This window comes from Notamacropus eugenii, chromosome 2, assembly GCF_028372415.1.
Source record: "Notamacropus eugenii isolate mMacEug1 chromosome 2, mMacEug1.pri_v2, whole genome shotgun sequence".
NCBI lineage: Eukaryota > Metazoa > Chordata > Mammalia > Diprotodontia > Macropodidae > Notamacropus > Notamacropus eugenii.
In genome coordinates, this window is record NC_092873.1 from 8,787,964 (window position 1) to 8,813,529 (window position 25,566).

Below are 25,566 nucleotides of genomic sequence, written 5' to 3' on the forward strand. Positions count from 1 at the left end.
AGTATTCCCAGAACTGAAATACTCTTGCAATGGCAAAATAATATTCACGCATAAATCCGGAGAATATATCAAAATATTACTTTGTCAAAAAAATCACATTGCATATCAGAATAACCTATTTGTCTATGAGCATTGAAGAAAATGAAAAAAGATCCCTGAGGGATAAATTACTTAACAGAAAAAAACATGAAAGCTCAGAATTCTTCACAGTATGAGAAAAATATGTGTGGAAAGAAAATATTCTGATGTGTACTCTGGATGGGACAAATAAGATTAATATAATAGATGATATACCTAATATCTATATATTTCAAATATACTGAATGATTTTATAAGTATCATAAATGCGTTTTATTTTACAAAGTTGTGTGGAAACACGGCTTCTCCTTTAGAGATGTATAATACCAAAAACCATGCAAGATTCATATGGTAATATCAATCTTCATTTATTCATTGGCCAGACTTCTAGTACCTTGAAACAAATATAGCTGAAACAGCAAAGCGAAAAATTCTTCAGAGTATTAAGCAAAAGAGCTGCCCCTTTGCTCTTCAGAGAGGCATGGAGCCAAATTGTTACCTAACCCAGAGGTAGTAACGTGTGTTATGTCAAGTTACAGACTCAACAGATTTGAATATTTGGTTTCCCTTGGTAACTTTCAATTCTTCATGTATTTCAGTGTTTAGCAAAACTGAGGCAACAAGAAAAACTCGGTTGCTAGATGGAGCCACACTGATTGTAGCAGGAAGTGAAGCTGACGGTAAGAGAAATGATAAGCTGAAACATTCAAAACAAAAGAAGAAGCTGTGCACAGAGAAGTCAAAGGACATGTTAATACTCACACAATTGGTATGTGTATAAGGCAGAATCTGAACCTAGCCATTTCTGGTATGGTGTCCAGTACACTGTACTATATGTCATGTTGACAGAAGAATTACAAAAATTAGGCAGAACACTGACAAGATTGTTGACATTTTGGGCCATTTTATGGAAGATTTCAGTAATTTAACCATTGTTTTCATGAAAGAGATCACTGCCTGACATCTTGATACTTGAAGTCAAGTCAATCTCTTCAATGGTTCTCCTTTCACCAACCAAGCAAATAAAATTAATGCACCTTACCCTACCATGAAATATTAATAACACACATTATATAATACAACAGTTAGAGGCTTACAAGATACATCCTCCAAAAAAAAAATGCTGTGAAGTATGATATTTTCTTGATTAAGAAATTGAAGCTTCAAGGTTAAATGACTTGGCAACAGACAAAATCTAGGCCCTCGGGTAATTTATAATCCCCTAAGTTTCCATATTTAATTCTCACTGCTAAATAATGTCCAGAAAAACTCGATTTTTCGCTGTCACTTTTCTGCCTTTTTACTCAGTTTCCATAGTTCAAAGGTTCATTTCACCTCCGTATACTCCCAGGATCTATAGCTACTGAATTCATACCTATCCTTTAAAACTCAACTCACATGCTACCTTCACACAGAGGTTATTTTTTCTTGAAAGTTAGTGTTCTTTCCCCCACTGAAACTCGCAGAGCATTATGACTGTGCTTCTCATGCATATGTGTATATACACAAATATACATTTGTATGAATATATATATATAAATACATATATAGGACATGTGTACACATATATCTACTTATGTACACATGCACTTATATTTATATGAATATACATATCGGTATTCGAGTTACTTAGGTAGGGTATAGCCTCTATTAGATTGCATATTCAGTGAGATAACTTATACAAACTTTGTCTATTTAGCACAAAATAGGTACTTAATACTTCTTTTTGAACTGACACAAGTAGAAGATGGCTGAAAAATTTATGACCCTGCAATCAACACAATCCCTTTTGCCTTGGCCAAGGCCTTTCAGTGATTGGCTTGCCTCTATTTTGCTGTGAATGAATGGGATAGGATTGCAGTAGTATCTTCTTGTATACACGCACATCCTTGATTTCTGTTTAGTAGTTATTATGTTTCGAAATTTTAAACTGTACTTACCTTTGCAATCGACACTAAGCTGGTCAATCAATAACAAAATATTCTTACACTTTAAGGGAGATAAATCTTCATCCTTTATCTTTGTCTCAGAGGACTAAGTGAGGTCATCCCAGTCATTTGCACAGCACTTTGTCCTGTAAAATAGGTAACAGTAGGGGAAAATTCAAAAAAAATCAGAAAACTTTAAAAAGATAACAGTGGCTAACATTTCTCTCACACATGAAGGTTTTCATAACAGTTTATATACATTATCTTGTGGCATCCTCACAGCCATTTTGTGAGACAAGCATTACTCAAACTCATTTCTCAGTTGTTAGGTGGCTTGTCCAGCACCACAGAGTTAGCTAGGATTCCAAGGACGGATTTTAATGTGAGTAGAAGATAAGGTAGTTCAAAGTTTAATCTAAATTCTTGATGATGAACCTTTTAACTTTCAATGTGCATTACAAATCTAAAATGCAAATAACAGTTTATAGAGTTTATGTATTCTCATTTCAGATATTATAACATGACCTTTATACTAGGCTCGAAAAGTGAAAATAAAGGACAATGACGTATGAAGGTGATATAAACACCAAACTATCCAATATATGTTTAATTTCTGGGTTTTTAAAATTTCTCCTATCTTCATTGAATTTGGCATCCTTTCAGGTTATTTTTATGTAGTGTCTCCCCTCATTTTCCCCGTCTAAATATTAGAGTTATTTACAGTCACACCTCAAATCCATTTATCTGACTGTGGCCCTAAAACTCTACTCAAACTGCTTACCCCAAGGTTGCCAATGGTATCTTCACTGCTAAATCCGATTGCACTTTTTGAAGTCTTTCTCTTTCATCATCTGACCTAGCACCACAGCCTTGGTAATGAGGTTGACACAGGCACTGACTGACCTAACTCAGTGTTTGGGAGGGTCCGAAGAATATTATGGGAGAGAAACGGTATTATACTCTTGTACGCCTCTGAAACCTGGACACTATAGCAGGTCCATGCCGGGGAACGGAATCTCTTCTATTTGAATGGTATTAGGATGATTCTGAAGATTATCTAGAAGGCCAAAGATCCAGACTGAGGTCTTTTCTAGATATTGAACTTTCAGGCCTTCAAACTCTCCAACTCTGATGGGCTGGTTATATGGTTGGAATGAAAAACTTACGCTTGCAAAAAAGACTCTTTTATGAAGAACTCACCAAGGGCAAGCATTCACACGGTGGTTAGAAGAAGCAATGCAAGGACATTCTCATGGTCTCTCTTAAGAACTCTGGAATTCATTATGTGACATCGGAGACACTGGCACAGGACTGCTCATCATGGGGTGCCCACATCACAAAAGTTGTTGTGCTCTGTGAACAAATCTGAATTGAGATAGCTCAAAGGAAACACAGGATACCCAAATTTGTTCACAAATACTCACAAGGACCATTTATGCCTAAAGTGAGGTAGACCATTGCCTATCGGAACCGGTATCATCAGCCACAGTCAGACACACTGAATCTGGACTCAAGCACAAGGACATACATACTGGAAGCATTTTCAGGTTGAGGAAGGATACACTGGAATTGTTATTGGCAACTGGAAGATGGGTTTAATTTCCAGGAGAGAGGGATAGCTTATGCTACTGGATGTGATCAAAGTTGGTCCGTATGTGTACATTCTTGTGGGGATCAATCAAATCCTGGCAATAAGGTGATGATTGTTTTTGTTGAGAAACGAATAAAAAAGTCTCTAGGTAGCTCAGACCAGATGGGGAAAGACACTCGGGTTCAATCTGTATCAGTTTTAGGGAACCTGGGCTAGAGTCTAGACCAATGAATTCAGGGATCCCTGGGATAATTGAACATTTACATATAATCATTTTCATTTCTATTTAACATTTGTTCAGTATTTCCCTTTCTGAAAATTTCAGGGAAAAAAATGGCTGTTAGGTCAAAGTTTGGTAAACCTTGGGATGGATTACATTATCATATATGTAGTAGTAGGTACTCTGTAACATGAATTGATAGGGTTTTTATTTAGTATGCCTTTAAAAGAAACCAATAAATCAATTTATTGGGAAATGATTATCAGGGAGATGAGCAAAATCCAGGAAAGCTTCCCGGACTTTACACCTGTGGAAGTTTCTGAAGGAAGACAGAGATTTCAACGGATGGCCTGAATGGATACAGAGCAGGACAAAATACAGAGTAACTGAGAGAGCAGTTTGGCTTAAAAATGAGAGTGAAGACGAGCAGGATGAATTAAGACTGGTCAGAGTCCTACTGTCAAGGGTCCTAGAAGGCAGAGCTCCTTCATCTCCTGAACATTTGCTGGAAGGTGTGTTTTTCTGCTGGGCATTGGAAATATTTTTTTAACTTTGTGCATTATCCTATGCACACCACTTTTGAATATCCTTAGACTACATATCAAGATAGCAACATGCCAAGAAAAGGAGGCAAAAGGTGCAAAGAAGGGTGAGAGCAAAAAGCATGATCTATTCTTGAATAAATGAATTTAGGGAGGGAAAACATATGTCTGGGTAAAAGTCAGTAATAAGAACTCCCAGAATAGACTGAGGCCTTCATACCCTCCCTCATACTTTATGAAAGTAAGGGAATTCTTTGTTTCTTTTTCTTCCTGATTCCAATGAACTCATTTCCTACTATCTATATTTCTGACTTCCTATTGCCTACATTTTTCTTCAGTCACTGTTTGCTGTCATCAGCCTATGGAATCTCTTGTCCAAAGTTACAAGAGTGTGAACATTAACAGCCTTTCGAAAGCAGATACATAAGATTGTTTTTTAAAGATGAAGGTTATTACTCATTTTCTTCAGTTTGTGTTTTATCTGATGGACACAGTGAATAAAGAACCAGAGGTTTCGGGATCAGGGGATGAGAGAGACCAGGGAGTAAGCATCAGAGTGAAGACTTGAATTCAGGTCCTCTGCTTCTACAGCCAAGGAAACGTTTCTCCAATGGACCACACTTCATTCCTGTCTACTTAGTTAACATTGAAAAAAAAATTGGTTTACTCATTTGTATTAACGAATATAATCTCTACACTTGACACCGAGTTCCCAATGGTGTCATGGGTTTGTGAGTTAAGGATTTGTTCAGAATCAACATCGAAAAGTTCAAGAGCAATCTGATAAGCTCAAGTATTATTTCCTTAGTGTCTCTGCCTCAGCTTACCTGTATAATTTGTTTGACAATAATTGTCTCATTTTTAAATCTTCAGAAGAAAGCTGGGTATGTTTCTCTCTCTCTCTCCCTCAGTACCGTCTTGATATGAGTTTGTCATTCCTGAGAGTTTGGATTCCAGATCTCTTATTGGTTGCTCCATGTGGTTCCTGAGATAAGCATTCTTATTTTCTAGTTTATAATTATAAATATTTATAATTTATTTTCTCTTCATTGTTCTAACTTGTCTGTCTCTGTTGAGTCTAAAGCAAACGGAAAACAAAGAATGAAATTAAGGAGAAACTGCCCAGTTGTATCGTGGAAATTAACAGATGTCTACTTCTTAGCTTTCATTTTAATTTCAGTCAGGGATTCAGAGACCGATTCTGAATTTCTAAAAATAGATTCGAACTTTGAAAGTACTGATCATAAAGTTCATCTGAATTGAATTTTAGCTAAAAGCAACAACAGCCCTATTTCTACAGGAAGTTAGTCATTAGTTTGCACTTTGGTACTTACTCTGGTGCTAGTATTAGGATCATTACAAAAAACATGTATAATTCCAAAAGTTGTCTTCAACTCCAGAATCTCTCAGAATGTTTAATGTGGGCGTAGAACCGGGAAAAATATCCTAAAATTTCATTTACATTGAAATATTTCACAATCAGAGTGGTGGTAAATGAAGTTACCTGTAGGAATGTATGGAGTTTCTTTGGTTTTTCATCAATTTCCAGCCATGCTCGTTCATCAAGATCATGTTTCTATTCTGTGCCATTTAGCTGCATTTTAGCATAGGAATTTCCACATGATGTCTAATAGTAACGACGTCTTCTTCCAGGTGTTTGCTGTCTGCTTCCAACTGGTCACATTTCTTTTGCAAGATTGTCATGAAAAAAACCTCGTCTTGAAGATTTTGATTTATTGATCCCAAGTGTTTTAAAAATGAAAATGCTGCTTCCAATTGTTGTGTAAGGTATTTAATCTGTATAAAATAACATTATCAAATTACACCAGTTCAATTTAGGTCTTTCAAACTAAAGACTAATTTTGAACTGATAACATTAAATTATTTGGAATTCAGTTGTAATTAAATGCATCATTCTCTACGTATTATAGCTACAAATTGTATTTCTTGAAATGATTATTTAGGTAAAGTGACAAATCAAAAACAAAATTAAGACTGAAATGACAAACCAAGAATTTCTTTGATTCATTCTGATACTCTGTGCAATCCATATTTTGCACTTGATCCCATATTGTCTTCTGTGATCTCTCATTTTCTCATGCATCTTTTTTTCAGCCCTTAATACAGTGAGCAGATATCAAAGAAATTCATATTCGAAGGAGATTAATAAATTCTTCCTCAGGTATGCCAGGTCTAAGGCAGCAAGACATCTCAAAAGGAATTTGGAAAGACATGAAATTTCCTTTCTCATTCTAATGAGAACACTGATTCTATGTTCAGAAACTTCAGTGAGAAAGTAATTACATTTATAGCCATTTGAAGGCCACATGGTAGGATTTTGGGTTACAGAGCCAGGGAAAACCAGAGAGGTCTTTCTCAACACTCAGGTGACAGTACCCAGGGACAGCACATCGTTTCTCAGAGCTTCTGTTGTCAAATGGCCCTCTTCCTGCTCCCCATGTGCTTTAAGAGAATAAACCAACAAGCTAAACAGGACTCGATCATTATTCCTTCAGACCCAGGGGTTAGAGGACAGACTGAAATAAGTGATCAATAAAAAAATATGCCACCACTGCCTTCCAGAGGACCAATCCTCAATAAATGTTAAGAAGTTAATTCTTTATGGTAAATATTGATGAGAACTGCAAGACAGAAGATATCATCTATCAACATTGATGAGAGTTAAGATATGTTTCCAAGGAGTCACTTGACATAGAAAAAAAGAGTATTACTATTAGTTAGCATTTAAATACCACTTTAAGCATTATCAGTGGGAACACATTTGAACACTTGTTTTTCAAAACCTCTCTAGGAGTTTCCCCCAACTCCTGCTGGGAGTTGGGAAAATGTCTCAATATTACCAAACACTAGAATCCTTACAAATTAAGAAATCGTTCAAGATGATTTAGTCAACTTATTGTTCCTCAAGTTCGGGAAAATCCTTGCTTCCCTAAAACAGAAGACTTGAGGCTTATTGTATTCATTACATCATGCTGATTCTGTATTGGGAGAAATACTTCACAAAGTACCAATTCCATTGTACTTTTCCATGGCCTTTTAGACTGTAATTTTACATTCAAATGATACTAGACGGGAATTTTTTTGTTTGTTTTATATTTATGTGTACTTATTTACAAATGATTGAACATAACTTATTTATTTAAGACATTATTTATTTTATGTCTTGTTTAGGATGAAGTAGCTTGGTAAACTGCATTGCCTGTTGTATTTCCCATTTCCATGTAAAAACAATTTTATAACATTTGTTTTCAAAACTTTGAGTTCCAAGTTCTCTCCCTTCCTCCCTCCCCACCCACCTTTATTGAGAATTCAAGCAATTCAATATATGTTATACATTTGAAGTCATACTAAATACTTCCAAAATAATCATATTGTGAAAGAATAACTATATTTGCCTCCATCCAATCACACTTCCCATTTATTCTCGTCTCTCATTTCACCCTGTTCCTCCTTCAAAGTGTTTGCTTTGGATTACCCCCTCCCCCAAACTTCTTCCCTTCTGTCAATCCCCCCCTCTTATGCCCTTCCCCTTACTTTCCTGTACGGTAAGATAGATGTCCATACCCAAGAGAGTGTGGATGTTATTCCTTCCTTAAGCTAATTCTGATGATGGTAAGGTTGACTCTCTCACTCTCACCTCCCTCCTCTTCCCGTCCACTGTAAAAGCGTTCTCTTACCACTTTTGTGTGAGATAAATTGCTCCCTTCCACCTGTCCCTTGTTCCTTTCTCCTCCTCCCGGTACATTCCTCTTTCAACTTTTATATTACTTTTCAATACCATCCTTTGATATTCAACTCACCCAGTGCCCGCCAACTATCATAATGAGAAAAGTCTCATGAGTTACAAATTTTTTTCCATATAGTAATGTTAACAGTTTCATTTTAATAAGTTATTTATGATATCTCTTTCCTACTTTCCTTTCCATGCTTTTCTTAAGTCTTGTATTTGTAAGATTCTTTTTCTGTTGAGCTCTGTTTTACTCAAATATGTATTAAATTCCTCTGCATCATTGAATATAATTTTCCCCCACTCAGTTTTGATAGGTAAGTAAGTCTCAGTTTTAATCCTTGCTACTTTGACCTCTAGAATATATTCCAAGTTCTCTGACTTTTATATTGCCCAAGCGCCCAATTCTTGTGGTACTGGGATTGTTGTTCCACAATATTTGGATGATTTCTTTCTGGCTGCTTTTTATCCTTGACCTGGGACCTCTGGAACTTGGCTATGGCATTCTGGGAGGTTTCCTTTTCGTATCTCTTCCGGGAGATGATAGGTGCCTGCTTTCAATTTCTATGTTATCCTCTGTTTCTAGAATATCTAGAATATCAGTTCTCCTTTAGAACTTTTAGAAATATGATGTAGAGACTCTTGTTATATCATGTCTTTGAAGTAGTCGAAGATTTTTTCAATTATTCCTCCTGCATCTATTTTCCAGGTCAGATGTTTTTCGGTTAGATATTTCAGATTATTTTGTGTTTTATATTCTTTTGGTTTTGCTTCGTCATTTCTTCATTTCTGATACACTCTTTATCTTCTGTTTGCTCCATTCTAATTTTAAGGACTCACTTACTCAACGAACTTTCGAGTTTCCTTTAAAATTTGGGTGATTCTGCTTTTTAAGGCATTCTTCTCCTCATTGATTTTTTCCACCTCTTTTGCCCTTTGGTCTAGTCCACTTTTTTAACACGTTATTTCCTTCAAGATATTTTTGGTCTCGTTTATGAACTTGTTGACTCCTATTTTGCCTATGATTTTTTTTGCCTTACTCTCTTTTCTCTTCCAAATTTCCCTCTATTTCTCTTATGTGATTTTCAAAATCCTTTCTGAGCTCTTCTATGACCTGGGACCAATTTAGATTTATGTGATATAAAAATCATAGCCCTTTCTTAAGATTAAAAAGACTATAATACTCACCTCCCTATTCCAGGCAACCCATACATATTCTTAACAAAAAGAGATGGAAATCGTGTCTTTTAAATTTCATTTTCCCTGATTCAAATGATTTGCTACTGTTCTCAGTTCAAGGTCCAGAATTCTGAGAAAGCATTGAAGTTTCTGTTGAGCTCCACTTTTTTACATCATCATTCTTTTTTCCTTAACTGATGTCTAATATTTTCAAATAGCATTTCTGCAGTCACTTGCTTCACTTCCTCTTGTTTCAGAGTAAACCTAGGTGAAAATTGCCTTTTTTCAATGACAGTTCAGTGGAAGGAAGTAATAAATGCCATTTGAATATACTCATCTGGATGTCTAAAAGAAAAAGAATGTTCATTTCAGCTGAACTAAATCCATGTAGGGAACTCATTGTCAAGAAACTCCCTCTATTGATGCAGAGTGGTCCGTGCTCTACCCTTTGAAGCTTACCTTTTCGTATTACCTGTGGCACTGAGAATTTGTTGGCCTGCACAGGCCCACAAAGTCAGGACATGTTAGAAATTGATGGGGTGCTTGGGTGCATGTGATTGGACTCCTATTCTAAAATCACATTTCTCTTCAAAGATAACATTTGTTGTTAGCCTCAAAACCCTATCTCAGGCAGTTTCTCCCCAGTCCAAGAACACAGCCTGCCCCAGCAACCACTATTTTCTCATTTACTGATACAGTAGCAAGTTCCAACTAGAGAATTCATGAGTTTAAACAGCTGTATGCTGGCTGACCTGTTTGTGTACTTGATCATAATGACATTCACTACTCACTGACCAATCATATGTATCTTAGACTTCGATATAAGTACACTCCCTTTCATTTATCTCCTCCAACAAGATATTCATGAGATCAGGACGGTATTCCTTAGTCAGTCCTGTGGCCAGTGGTCAGTCCTGACCACTAGTTGACTTAGTGAGGTTTCAGGCCTAAAATTGTACCTCCATGGAGTGGCCCTTATTCGTTTCCAGACGAATGTTGGGTAAAATACTTCCCCAGTAGCAAAACTACATGTTCCTTTAAGAACTAACCATTCCATAATCCCACCTTGAATCATCTAGTTAGCCTATTTGACACATGTTTTACTATAGAAAATCCTCTAGAAACATTACCTGTACACAGATAAGGTTGCAGGTGCCCTAAGGACCCTTGTCCGCTGAAAAATGTAAATCTTTACTTTGAGTTCAGAAATGCTTGAGTCTTTGCATTCATTCGAAGTGAACTGCCCCTTGTACTATGATCTTGGCAAGGGTCTCACTGCCCCCCTTCTAGCCTTCATCAAAATCAGTGAGGAACCCATTTTTTATCCAGGCTACTTTAGGGCATTATAGTTCTATGAAAAATGGGTCATATTCTTATTTGTGTACAACTTCTTTTTTGTATTCAATGAAAAGGAATTCCATAAATTCTATATAGCTAGAACAACAGACTTTTTTCATTATTCCTGAGTTTTGATGCATTGGGATGACTCTGGAGAAATGTGTAGAAGGGCATGTACATAAAATTCTATCCATTTTCCCATCACTATTGATTATTCAGAGTTGACTTTTTTACTTCATTTTGAAAAATAAAACACAAATAATTGTGCTACCATTTTCAAATTTCACTCAAAATACATCTCTTCCTTACATCCCTAGAGTGCAAATGAATAAGTAAGGCTCAACAATAATACTGTTTTAATGACGTAGTCCTTTTGCCTTTCTAATCTCAAATCCCCTGTCACATTTCTTCAACAGTAAGAAAAATGCTTCCAAGGCTTTCTTTAAAATCGCGAGTTTCATACCTAAGGCCATGGAGTTCTCTGTTCCATTCTGCTTTTTGGTGTACGAACTCACATATCCTTTGTCCTGTTTCTGGCCATTCTTCCTGTAGTCCACGAATCTTGCTTTGTAAACTCTTAACTTTTCTGGTGAGTAGTGGGCAATGCCTTTTTTCACGTTGTAGTGATCAGTCCTATCCAGGAACAGCATCCTCAGGTTTCACAAGTTTAATAAGATGTATACAGACAAAAACACAAAATAAAAATATGAGTATTTTAAAATCTGCAAGACAGTAGCAGTATTCCCAGAACTGAAATGCTCTTGCAATGGCAAAATAATATGAAAGCATAAATCCGGAGAATATAACAAAATATTACTTGGTCAAAAACTTCACATTGTGTATCAGAATAACCTATTTTTCTGTGAGCATTGAAGAAAATGATAAAAGATCACTAAGGGATAAATTACTTAATAGAAAAAAATATATGAAAACTCAGAATTCTTCACATTATGAGAAAAATATATGTGGAAAGTAAATATTCTGATGTGGACTCTGGATGGGACAAATAAGATTAATATAATGGATGCTATACCTAATATCTATATATTTCAAATATACTGAATGATTTTATAAGTATCATAAATGCGTTTTATTTTACAAAGTTCTGTGGAAACACGGCTTCTCCTTTAGAGATTTATAATAGCAAAAACCGTTCAAGATTCACATGGTAATATCAATCTTCGTTTATTCATTGGCCAGACTTCTAGTAACTTGAAACAAATATAGCTGAAACAGCAGAGGAAAGTGAAAAATTCTTTATAGTATTAAGCAAAATAGCTGCCCCTTTACTCTTCAGAGAGGTATGGAGCCAAATTGTTACCTAACCCAGAGGTAGTAACGTGTGTTATGTCAAGTTACAGATTCAACAGATTTGAATATTGGGTTTCCCTTGGTAACTTTCAATTCTTCGTATATTTCAGTGTTTAGCAAAACTGAGGCAACAAGACAAAACTCGCTTGCTAGATGGAGCCACACTGATTGTAGCAGGAAGTGAAGCTGACGGTAAGAGAAATGATAAGCTGAAAGATTCAAAACAAAGGAAGAAGCTGTGGCACAGAGAAGTCAAAAGGCATGTTAATACTCACACAATTGGTATGTGTATAAGGCAGAATCTGAACCTAGCCATTTCTGGTATGGTGTCCAGTACACTGTACTATATGTCATGTTGACAGAAGAATTACAAAAATTAGGCAGAACACTGACAAGATTGTTGACATTTTGGGCCGTTTTATGGAAGATTTTAGTAATTTAACCATTCTTTTCATGAAAGAGATCACTGCCTGATCTCTTGATACTTGAAGTCAAGTCAATCTCTTCAATGGTTCTCCTTTCACCAACCAAGCAAATAAAATTAATGCACCTTATCCTACCATGAAGTATTAATAATACACATTATATAATATAGCACTTAGAGGCTTACAAGATACATTCCACCCCCCAAAAAATCCTGTGAACTATGGTATTTTCTTGATTAAGAAACTGAAGCTCCAAGTTTAAGTGACTTGGCAACAGAAAAAATCTCGGCCCTCGGCAAATTTGTAATCCCCTAAGTTTCCATATTTAATTCTCACTGCTAAATACTGTCCAGAAAAACTCGATTTTTCGCTGTCACTTTTCTGCCTTTTTACTCAGTTTCCATAGTTCAAAGGTTCATTTCACCTCCCTATACTCCCATGATCTATAGCTATCCTTTAAAACTCAACTCACATGCTACCTTCACACACAGGTTATTTTTTCTTGAAAGTTAGTGTTCTTTCCCCCACTGAAGCTCACAGAGCATTATGACGGTGCATTTCATACATATGCGTATATATACAAATATGCATTTGTATGACTATTTATATATATAAATACATATATATGTATTTATATACGTGTATATACATGTGTACACATATATCTACTTAGGTACACATGCACTTATATTTATATGAATATACATATCAGTATTCGAGTTACCTAGGTAGGGTATATCCCCTATTAGATTGCACACTCAGTGAGATAACTTATACAAACTTTGTGTATTCAGCACAAAATAGGTACTTAGTAATTGTTTTTGAACTGACACAAGTAGAAGATGGCTGAAAAATTTATGACCCTGCAATCAACACAATCCCTTTCCCCTTGGCCAAGGCCTGTCAGTGATTGGCTTTCCTCTATTTTGTTGTGAATGAATGGCATAAGGTTGCAATGGTCTCTTCTTGTATACACGCACGTCCTCGATTTCTGTTTAACAGTTATTATGTTTGGAAATTTTAAACTGTACTTACCTTTGCAATCACTACTGAGCTGTTCAACCAATAACAAAATATTCTTACAGTTTAAGGGAGATAAATCGTCATCCTCTTTATTTGTCTCAGAGGACTAAGTGACGTCCTCCCAATCATTTGCACACCACTTTGTCCTGTAAAATAAGTAACAGTAGGGGAAAATTCAAAAAAAAAATCAGAAATCTTTAAAATAATAACGGTGGCTAACATTTCTCTCACACATGAGGGTTTTCACAACACTTTATATACATCATCTTGTGGCATCCTCACAACCATTTTGTGAGACAAACATTACTCAAACTCATTTCACAGATGTTAGGTGGCTTGTCCAGCACCACAGAGTTAGCTAGGATTCCAAGGACGGATTTTAATGTGAGTAGAATATAAGGTAGTTCAAAGTTTACTCTAAATTCTTCATGATTAACCTTTTAACTTTCGATATGCATTAAAAATCTAAAATGCAAATAACAATTTATAGAGTTTATGTATTCTCATTTCAGATATTATAACATGACCTTTATACTAGGCTCAAAAAGTGCAAATTAAGGACAATGATGTATGAAAGGTGATATAAACACCACACTATCCAATATATGTTTAATTTCTGGGTTTTTAAAATTTCTCCTATCTTCATTGAATTTGGCATCCCTTCAGGATATTTTTATGTAGTGTCTCCCCTCCTTTTCCCTGTCTAAATATTAGAGTTATTTACAGTCACTCCTCAAACCCATTTATCTGACTGTGACCCTAAAACTCTACTCAAACTGCTTACTCCAAGGTTGCCAATGGTATCTTCACTGCTAAATCTGATCACACTTTTTGAAGTCTTTTTCTTTCATCACCTTACCTAGCATCACAGCCTTGGTAATGAGGCTGACACAGGCACTGACTGACCTAACTCAGTGTTTAGGAGGGTCCAAAGAATATTATGGAAGAGAAACTGTATTATACTGTTGTATGCCTGTGAAACCTGGACACTATAGCAGGTCCATGGCGGGAAACGGAATCTCTTCCATTTGAATGGTATTAGGAAGATTCTGAAGATTATCTAGAAGGACAAGGTACCAGACTGAGGTCTTTTCTAGATATTGAATGTTCAGGCCTTCAAACTCTCCAACTCTGATGGGCTGGTCACATGGTTTGAATGAAAAACTTACGCTTGCAAAAAAGACTCTTTTTTGAAGGACTCACAAAGGACAAGCATTCACACGGTGGTTAGAAGAAGCAATGCAAGGACACTCTCATGGTCTCTCTTAAGAACTTTGAAATTCATTATGTGACATCGGAGACACTGGCACAGGACTGCTCATCATGGGGTGACCACATCATAAAAGGTGTTGTGCTCTGTGAACAAATCTGAATTGAGATAGCTCAAAGGAAACACAGGATACCCAAATTTGTTCACAACTACTCACAAGGACCATTTCTGCCTAAAGTGAGGTAGACCATTGCTAGTCGGAACTGGTATCATCAGCCACAGTCAGACACACTGAATCTGGACTCAAGCACAATGATGTCATTTTGGTCTGCTTTGAGAACAGAGGACATACATACTGGAAGCATTTTCAGGTTGAGGAAGGATACACTGGAATTGTTATTGGCAACTGGAAGACGGGTTTAATTTCCAGGAGAGAGGGATAGCTTATGCTACTGGATGTGATCAAAGTTGGTCCCTATATGTACATTCTTGTGGGGATCAATCAAATCCTGGCAATAAGGTGCTGATTGTTTTTGCTGAGAAGTGAATAAAAAAGTCTCTAGGTAACTCAGACCAGATGGAGAAAGGTTCTCGGGTTCAATCTGTATCAGTTTTAGGGAATCTGGGCTAGAGTCTAGACCAATGAATTCAGGGATCCCTGGGATAATTGAACACTTACATATAATCATTGTCATTTCTATTTAATATTGGTCCACTCTTTCCCTTTATGAATAGTTCAGAAAAAAATGGCTGTTACGTCAAAGTTTGGCAAACTTTGGGATGGATTACATTATCATGCATGTAGTAGTAGGTACTCTGTTACATTAATTGATAGAGTTTTTATTTAGTATGCCTTTAAAAGAAACAAATAAATCAATTTATTGGGAAATGATTATCAGGGAGATGAGCAAAATCCAGGAAAGCTTCCTGGAATTTACACCTGTGAAAGTGTCTGAAGGAAGAGAGAGATTTCAACAGATAGCCCGAATGGATACAGAGCAGGACAAAATACAGAGTAAGTGGTAGAGCAGTTTGGCTGAAAAATGAGAGTGAAGACGAGCAGGATGAATTAAGACTGGTCAGAGTCCTACTGTCAAGGGTCCTAGAAGGCAGCGCTCCTTCATCTCCTGAACATTTCCTGGAAGGTGTGTTTTTCTGCTGGGTATTGGAAATATTTTTTTTGACTTTGTACATTACCCTATGCCCACCACATTTGAATATCCTTAGACTACATATCAAGATAGCAACACGCCAAGAAAAGGAGGCAAAAGGTGCAAAGAAGGGTGAGAGCAAAAAGCATAACCTATTCTTGAATAAATGAATTTAGGGAGGGAAAACATATGTCTGGGTAAAACTCAGTAATAAGAACTCCCAGTATAGACTGAGGCCTTCATACCCTCCCTCAAACTTTATGAAAGTAAGAGAGTTCTTTGTTTCTTTTTCTTCCTGATTCCAATGAACTCATTTCCTACTATCTGTATTTCTGACTTCCTATTGCCTACATTTTTCTTCAGTCACTGTTTGCTGTCAAGAGTCTGAACATTAACAGCCTTTCGAAAGCAGATACATAAGATTGTTTTTTAAAGATGAAGGTTATTACTCATTTTCTTCAGTTTGTGTTTTGTCTGATAGACACAGCGAATAAATAACCAGAGGTTTCAGGATCAGGGAATGAGAGAGACCAGGGACTAAGCATCACAGGCAAAATTTGAATTCAGGTCCTCTGCTTCTACAGCCAAGCCAACGTTTCTCCAATGGACCACACTTCATTCCTGTCTACCTAGTTAACTTTGAAAAAAAATGGTTTACTCATTTCTATTAATGAATATAATGTCTACTCTTGATACCGAGTTCCCAATGGAGTCATGGATTTGTGACTTAAGGATTTGTTAAAAATCATCATCGAAAAGCTCAAGAGCAATCTGATAAGTTCAAGTATTATTTCTCTGCCTCGGCTTACCTGTATAATTTGTTTGACAATAATTGTCTCATTTTTAAATCTTCAAAAGAAAGCTGGGCATATTTCTGTCTCTCTCTCCCTCAGTACCGTCTTGAAATGAGTTTGTCATTCTTGAGAGTTGGGATTCCAGTTCTCTTATTGGTTGCTCCATTTGGTTCCTTAGATCAGCATTCTTATTTTCTAATTTGTAATTATAAATATTTCTAATTTATTTTCTCTTCATTGTTCTAACTTGTCTGTCTCTGCTGAGTCTAAACCAAACGGAAAACAAAGAATGAAATTAATGAGAAACTGCCCAGTTTTATCGTGGAAATTAACAGATGTCTTCTTCTTAGCTTTCACTTTAATTTCAGTCAGAGATCCAGAGACCGATTCTGAATTTCTAAAAATACATTCGAACTTTGAAAGTATTGATCATAAAGTTCATCTGAATTAAATTTTAACTAAAAGCAACAACAGCCCTATTTCTACAGGAAGTCAGTCATTAGTTTGCACTCTGGTACTTACTCTGGTGCTAGTATTAGGATCATTACAAAAAACATGTATAATTCCAAAAGTTGTCTTCAACTCCAGAATCTCCGGGAATGCTTACTTTGGGTGTAGAACCGGGAAAAATATCCTAAAATTTCATTTACATTGAAATATTTTACAATCATAGTCGTGGTAAATGAAGTTACCTGGAGGAATGTATGGAGTTCCTTTGGTTTTTCATCAGTTTCCAGCCATGCTCGTTCATCAAGATCATGTTTTTATTCTGTGCCATTTAGCTGCATTTTAGCTTAAGAATTTCCAGATGATGTCTAATAGCAACAACTTCTTCTTCCAGGTGTTTGCTGTCTGCTTCCAACTGGTCACATTTCTTCTGCAAGGTTTTCGTGAAAAAAAACCTCTTCTTGAAGATTTTGATTAATTGATGCCAAGTGTTTATAAAATGAAAATGCTGCTTCCAATTGCTGTGTAAGGTATTTAATCTGTATAAAAGAACATTATCAAGTTACACCAATTCAATTTAGGTCTTTCAAACTAAAGACTAATTTTAAACTGATAACATTAAATTATTTTTAATTCAGTTGTAATTAAATGCATCATTCTCTACATATTACAGCTACAAATTGTATTTCCTGAAATGATTATTCAGGTAAAGTGACAAATCAAAAACAAAATTAAGACTGAAATGATAAACCAAGAATTTCTTTGATTAGCTCTGATACTCTGTGTAATCCACATTTCATATTTCATCCCATATTTTCTTCTGTGATCTCTAATTTTCTCATGCATCTTTTTTCCAGCTCTTAATACAGTGCGCAGATATCAATAAAATTCATACTCGAAGGAGATCAATAAATTCTTCACTTATGCCAGGCCTAAGGCATCAAGACATCTCAAAAGGAATTTGGAAAGACATGCAATTTCCTTTCTCATTCTAATGAGAACACTGATTCTATGTTCAGAAACTTCACTGAGAAAGCAAATACATTTATAGCCATTTGAAGGCGACATGGTAGGATTTTGGGTTACAGAGCCAGAGAAAAGCAGAGAGGTCTTTCTCAAAACTCAGGTGACAGTACCCAGGGACATCACATTGTTTCTCAGAGAGTCTGTTGTGAAATGGCCGTCTTCCTGCTCCCCAAGTGCTTTAAGGGAATAAACCAACACGCTAAACAGGACTCGGTCGTTATTCCTTCAGACCCAGGGGTTAGAGGACAGAATGAAATAAGTGATCAATAAAACATATGCTACCACTGCCTTCCAGAGGACCAATCCTCAATAAATGTTCAGAAGTTAATTCTTTATGATAAATATTGATGAGAACTGCAAGACAAGAGATATCATCTACGAACATTAATGAGAGTTAAGATAAAATGTTTCTAAGGAGTCACTTGACATAGAAAAAAAGAGTATTACTATTAGTTAGCATTTAAATAGCACTTTAAGCATTATCAGTGGGATCACATTTGAACACTTGTTTTTCAAAACCTTGCTAGGAATTTCCCCCAACTCCTGCTGGGAGTTGGGGAAATGGCTCAATATTACCAAATACTAGAATCCTTACAAATTAAGAAATAGTTCAAGATGAATTACTCAACTTATTATTCCTCAAGTTCGAGAAAATCTTTGCTTCCCTAAAACAGAAGAGCAATGTATAGGCCATACTGCAAGGAAGTCGGTTTCACCCACGTCCTGGTGGAATGATATGAAAATCTTCTAAGTATTCCACTCCTTTCTCCTCTTAAAACAACTCAAGTCCTGTTTTCACTTTTAAATCTTTTAACTCAATTACCTTGTATTATGAAGGTTCTTAATCAGCGGTAATCACCGTGCAATCAAATTGCTTTCGTTGTTGTTTTTTTTGTGGGGGGAGGGTGTTTTTGCCATTTTAAAAGCTCTTAAAGAGCGAGTGCTTTTCAAATTGTTTCTGCTTAGTAGTCATCTTTTTGGGGGAGATATGATTTGGATCTTTAGAAATCCAGAAGAAGTGTCAGAAGAAGTTCAGAAGTTCTAAGAGATCCTGCAATCAGTGCCCCTAAAAGACTTTCTATCATGTGTTTCTTCAAATAGCTTATCTCCCTCTGGTAGCACTCTGATTGCTGGAAAGTTTTTCTTGAGGTCCAATCTAAATTTGTGTCTTTGCACACTTCCATTGATGAGTAGAACAAGTCTAATATTTCTCTCACCTGAGAAAGCTTTTTAATCCTTGAGAAGTACCATTAACACAATATATTTAAATACATTCTATTTGATATAAGTTCCAAGACGGCAGAAGAGGAAAACCTTCTAGCATATAAATCTAGAAAGAAAGTTAGTAGAGCCCAGAATTTTCAGGGAGATTATCAAGTCCCAAGCTTGTTTACTGAGTTGCTAAGAACAGCAAGAGGAGACTAGGCCTGAAATAGTAATTGTTGTCTTCCTAGCATGGGGAAGATGTAAATCTCAAGGACATTGGTGTTCAATGGCCTGGTGCATATTGTAACTATTTCAAAAGGTATATCAAGGGAAGTCATTTGACACAATTCAATATTCAGAATTACCTGATTTTTTAAAGCATTAATTTCTCTATCCATTTCAGAATGAGTTCACTTCACTCCCACCCTGGTCAACAACATCTCCATTTTCATATTCTTTTAATGCCGTCATGGCTGTTTGCAACGCGTTGAAACATCTGTGACAATGAACAGAATAATTAAGTCAATGTCTTCATAGCTTACATATTATACATTTCAAAAGGGTAATTTTTGAACCACTACCTTAAATTATCCTCAATCATAGAGAAGAAAATAAATATAAAAAGAGTTCTTGTCATTACTCAACACATCTGACGATATTTTGGGAAATAAAACCAGAGAAACAGTAGCCTCACCAATGATTTCATCTCTCTTTCAAAAGATATATATTCGTCATCAGCTCTACATTAATGTCACTTCATTTTAGAACACTGCCCACATGATTTCTCGTTATGCTGTCATATTTGTAGAACGAAGGATGCCTTCCAAATAATATAATACAACAATTAAAGGATAAGGAAATTCATTTTGAATAAAAAAAGTTTTACAGTGCTGTGTTGTTTCTTCGTTATTTTCATTGTCGATCCATGTAAATTGGCTGGGCAAGTGTTTAAAGGTCCTAGGCTACAAAACACAAATGATCTCATTTAATGCTATTGGAATACCAAGTTGTTTTAGTGGATGGAATTACAGGTAGTCTCTAACTTGAAAAATCAGATGGATCTCAAACGCTCCTTTGCAAACTGACTTTGTGGAACAGGGGAGGCATTTCTCCCTCCCACTCAGAGGTAGTACTCTTAAAAGCAGTTCAATAAAAGCCCCGCAAAAACTAATTCTATCATAACACTGCTAAATTAAAGTCCTGGAAAATGCAGGACCATTTGGAGATTCTCCTCTCCCACTAATACGGCAACCTCTCTCCTGTGGTAAGAAGATCTGATACCTCAGCGGTGATAACTTCTTGCCACATTCAATTAGAAGTCATCCACTGGAATTCAGTTACAATGCAATTTGAAAGCATTAAATGCTTACCTTTCAAAAGTGTGACAGAATACAGAATTTAGACAGACTATGGTCGATGCTCTCATCCAAGTGGGATATGAAATAAATGTGCAGATAATGACAATATACAACCACGTGTAAGAGCTTTAGGGGAGTGTAATCGAAATTTCAATGTCAACTCTGATGGGGAAGGTCATTCATTACCAAAAACAGAGATCAGAGTAGGCCTCAGTGAGGAACTGCATTTGGGTGAGGATGAGTGTAGATACCATGGGTAAATATCACAGGCACAGGACAGATTTGGGAAAGCCCAAGGCATGTTTTGAAGCACAGAGAATAGTCCAGTTGAACAGGAGTGTAAAGTATAGAAGACAGAATAATATAATTGAAGAGAGAAAAGGCACGCTGCTGGCACATCGTGAAGAGCCTTATATCCCAGGTCAAGAAATGCTGTGGGGTCTAGCTCAAAAGTCATATACTTAACTTAGTTTGGCTGATCCCACAAAATTAGAAGATGCCTTTTACTCCTTCAGTCTCTGACTGCATTTCATTTCGACCATTCTAAAGCACTTAATACATTCTCATTTGCACAGCTTATTTGGGTCCCTACATTACCTCTTTGAATAGCCTACAATCACTCACTGTCAAAGCAGGGACTGCACATTAGTAATGGACCCCTGTCACTCCAGGACCAGCACAGTATTTTATATAGAATGGATGTTTGATAATACTTTTTGACTGAATGACAATTGAACAAATTAGATAAATAATGAAGGAAATAAATTAGGACAGAAAACATAGAAATTTACCTTAGAGAAGCATTTGTGTCCAGAAATAGTATACAGAACAAGCGACTGTCAAATGCTGTATAGTATCATTCCACCAAACATACTTTAAGGTACAGGTGCTATGCAGCATTTTACTATAGCTTCAGAGATGCAGGACACAAGGTATATTTGTCAGCGGTAGGTTAGTGAAGAAAATGAAAATAAAAAAAAAAAACCCCTTTGTTCACTTAGAATCATCCATGGTGGAATTCTTTAAGTGTTAATATACAAAATGAATTTGTACTCAGTATTTAACAAAAGAGTGAAATCCTTGCTTACTTAATGTTTCCTTTGAAAGGCCTGCCAAAAGGGGTCTTACCGATTTAAATCTTCCTCTAATTCATCATTTCTCTTCATTTGTCGTTCTAGAGAATCTTCCAGACATTGCTTCCACTCATTGAGTCTCGTGAATTTTTCCCTTTCAATACGAAGCTTTAAAAAAATTTTACAATGAAAAATATCACAATTGAACTGGCATTTCTCAAAGGGATTCTCTTCATTAACTCTAGCTGCAACTGTAAATATCAATTTAAGCATAGATTGTTAAACCAAAACAAATATGGAAAGATTTGAAAATGATTGATCTTCCTTGACATGACATACCTTTCCTGTGATTTCACTACAAACTATTTCTTTTCTTTTGAAATTTAAATCAATGAAAGTTCTGATTTGATTCAATATAGGTATTACTTTTACTGACAATATTCATAAATTTAGAAATGATTGAAATGAATAGGAATGAATAGAAAGTGGGCCAAGTTTCCCAACACACCACACCTTGGAGGAACATTGGCCTTTCCTATTTCTCTAGAGCCCATGATAATTATCCGTTCAGCTCCACTTCCCCTTTGCGTTGGCACACCTGACCCATGTTCCACACATTCCTATGTTGAAATGACAATGCATGTCTTTGTAAGTAAGGGTGTAAAACAGTTCTGCTAATCTCTTTGTACTGAAATAAGAGAGATGCAACGTGAGTAAATTGACGTTTTCTTTTTCTCCTTGAGTGGTTATCTGTTGTTCCCGATTATGAGCCAGGTGCTCTTTACTCTCTTGCAAAGAAAGACAGAAGCCTGCTCATTGTGGTGAATACTGCATGATTGTATTGTAGACTCACTCCTATTTCTCCTCTTTGCTTCCACATTTCTCCAATGAATTTTTACCACAGCTGCAATTTCTTCACTTCCTATTTCCATTTCATTCATCTATTTATCTGTAACTCTTCCCTTATTTATTTTCTATTTATCTGTGACTTAATTGGTATAGGAAATGCCCAGTCATAACGTTTATAACGTATCAGTACAAAGAGGTCCTGCCCTCAACCGACGTCTCAGAATCTGCAACTCTCAGAGTTTTACTGAATAACTTAGGGCACCAAAATTATGCAAAACTGGCCCAGGATCATGAAGCCATTTGTGTCAACATTGGGATTTCAACCTATGCATACGTCTGAGGCAAGATCTCTATTCCTAAAACATAGTGCCTTTCTTCATTGCCATAAAATCAGTTATTCCCTCCTTACTAGTCTACTACAACTGCATTCTCAAGAGGTAGAAGTCATACTGGTATCCAAAAACTTTTCTTCTTAGTCTCTGACTTCACTGAAACATAGATCCTCTTTCTCTTCTGTGATTGGTAATTTATTTTCCCTATAAATTATCCTTTCACCCTGTTTCTCTTTCCTCTTCTATCTCATGGAGACCCCTTTGGTCCTGGATCATGACTTCAAGCCGAGGATCAAAGAGTGAGGGAGGTGAGCATTTAATCCCACCTTCTCATTTTACAAAGGAGGAAGCAATCACACTGGTGTTAAATCAGTTGCATACAGTTTAATTAAAAACAAAAGGGCTACAGAGTCTTTCTGTTCTAATTTTGCCCGCACACCAATCTTTCCTACAAAATGCTAAGCCAAGTACTATCAAACATCGTTGAGATCATGTTACTGCCATGTACAGGAACTTCTATGGGCTATCAGATTGAGGCTTAAATTCTCCGTCTTCTTTTCTCTTATATCTCACTTCATCACATTTTTCCAACTTTTAATTCTAATTGCTTTACGGCTCCCCTCCTCACACTCCTATGCTTTTCGTATTTTCCTATCGCTCCCTATCCTACTAATCCATCACTTTCTTAGCCTATTGGACTCCATTGCTCTCCTGTACTGCTGATCCCTTCCCAAATCTCGAAGGCAACTCAAAGTTCTCACTTTTCTTCAATGCTTTCCTTACTATTTTGCTTCAATGAACCTTGCCTTCACTACATTCTTTGAGATTTTTGTCTGCAGCATTGAGTGAGTATGCTATTCGGGTTAATGCCTACATTGAGAATCACCTCTCATTTTAGTTCTTTATTATTTCAGTGTCTACTGGTGATATATTGTATAGGGACCTAGCAGGAATTCACTAAATATTTTCAGGATAATCAACTGCACTATACTCATTTAGAACTATAAGCAGAGCAAAAATGGACAAGTCATGAGTTAGTACAGATTTTTTTATAAATGAAGAATCCAAGGTTTGAGAGAGAAAAACATTCATAAAAACAAGTTGTATGCCAAGAGGCTGAGCCAGGACGCAAAATTTTTAAAGTTCACCCTCCTATATATGCTATCAATAATTCATATACATATGAACAGATGTATAGATGTGTGTACGCATATATAAAATTCAGATATTCTGCAATTTTTCTTCCACTAGAGTTGCTACCTCAGCAAATTTGCTCTGGGAACTTCTTGTACTGAGAACAGGACTGGATAATACCATCTGCTCTAACCTCCACCTATAGTGATCTCTCCTTTTCATAAATGCTTACATGTTTACCATGCACTTAGTAGTTGTTTATATGCTACATTGTATTAAACATGAAATTCCTCTATTTGGCATTGGAATGCTAGAGAGACTGAAAATTCTTCAAGGAGAGAGTGCATGTCTTACACATAGCTTTTGCTACCTGCTCAGAACCTCTCATAGTGGAATTCACATATGGATTTTCACTAGTTGATGAGGTAAATTTTGAACAAGGAAGAAATTGTAATTTGACTAATTTTTACAGAGCGAAAACTTGGATGATCTGGGAAATTAGATTAGAAATGGGTGCTAGTTTGCACTGAATACCAATTACATGAGGTAATTCGTACTGACAAAGAGGGACTCTGACTTTTTTCTTCCTTACTTTACCTTCAAGGTCTCAGTCCACACCTAGTTTCTGGACTGCAGCCTGAAACTAAAAGGTTTGGAAGGGTAATATTTCAATCGATGTGTTCCACAAACAATGTGAGCGAAATGAAGACAATGAGGGATAGGGGAGTTAATTGGGAAAAAAAAAGTTGTTTCACTCTCGTACTGCGTTCTGAAACCTAGAAAAATGTCTCAAGGGTCAAATGCCAGAGTAAAGAAGTTTTTCTAAGAATGAGATTGGACCTTGTAATAATGTCATAGCTAAGGGAAGTATACGGAAATTAACGAGTTCAAAATAAGGCTTTTGAAAAATTAGGAGGTAGATATGAAAATTGGGGAGGCAGTGGTTATTTGTATGAAAATGACAATGGTCTTTTGTTTTCAGTGTAGAGAAACTAGCATTTAGTCGGTGTCTAACGTGTGCAAGGAACAAAGGCCATAAAGTTGAGTGATTTGCAATTATCATCTCATTTGATTCTCACAACAACCCTGGGAGGTAGGTGCTATTATCAACCCCATTTCATGTTTGAGAATACTGAAAAGATTAAGTGACTTGCCTAAGATCACACCAAGAGCATCTGAGGCTATATCTGTAATCAGATCTTTCTCAGCCCAGGCTCAAGATTTTATCCATAATTGCTGCCAATCCCCTTCAAGTTGAGAAACATCTCATCATACAAAATTCTCTTTTTGATCACTTTGGCTTAGATTTCCCTTGCTTTACCACTTATGATGGGTACTAATTTGAAAATATGTTTGAGGAATGTCAGAAATATCCACTTCTATACTTTTTGGCAGGCATAATGATGAATAGCACACACAACTAGATATAAATATGGGAAAGCAAATGAAAAAGGAGAAAGGCACTTGACCTAATAATGGAAACCCGTTAGGGGAATTTGATTGTGTTGGTATTCTATGCGTAACCTCCCCTTCATTTTAATAATTTCTAATAATAATAACAACAATATTTTTTTTTTACTGAATTTATATGTGGCCATTGGAG

General features: G+C 36.2%; 1 protein-coding gene and 1 pseudogene across 1 annotated transcript in view; both read right to left on the reverse strand.

Annotated features, from left to right (window-relative positions):
• Positions 1 to 12,500, reverse strand: part of LOC140524337 (bromodomain testis-specific protein-like) — a 39,769-nt pseudogene extending 27,269 nt beyond the window's left edge.
• A 9,199-nt stretch (positions 12,501 to 21,699) lies between these two features.
• Positions 21,700 to 25,566, reverse strand: part of LOC140522472 (uncharacterized) — a 58,195-nt gene continuing 54,328 nt past the window's right edge. The window contains exon 23 of the mRNA XM_072637905.1: positions 21,700 to 21,816. Coding sequence (XP_072494006.1) covers positions 21,700 to 21,816 — 117 coding nt within the window. The remainder of the gene's footprint in view (positions 21,817 to 25,566) is intronic.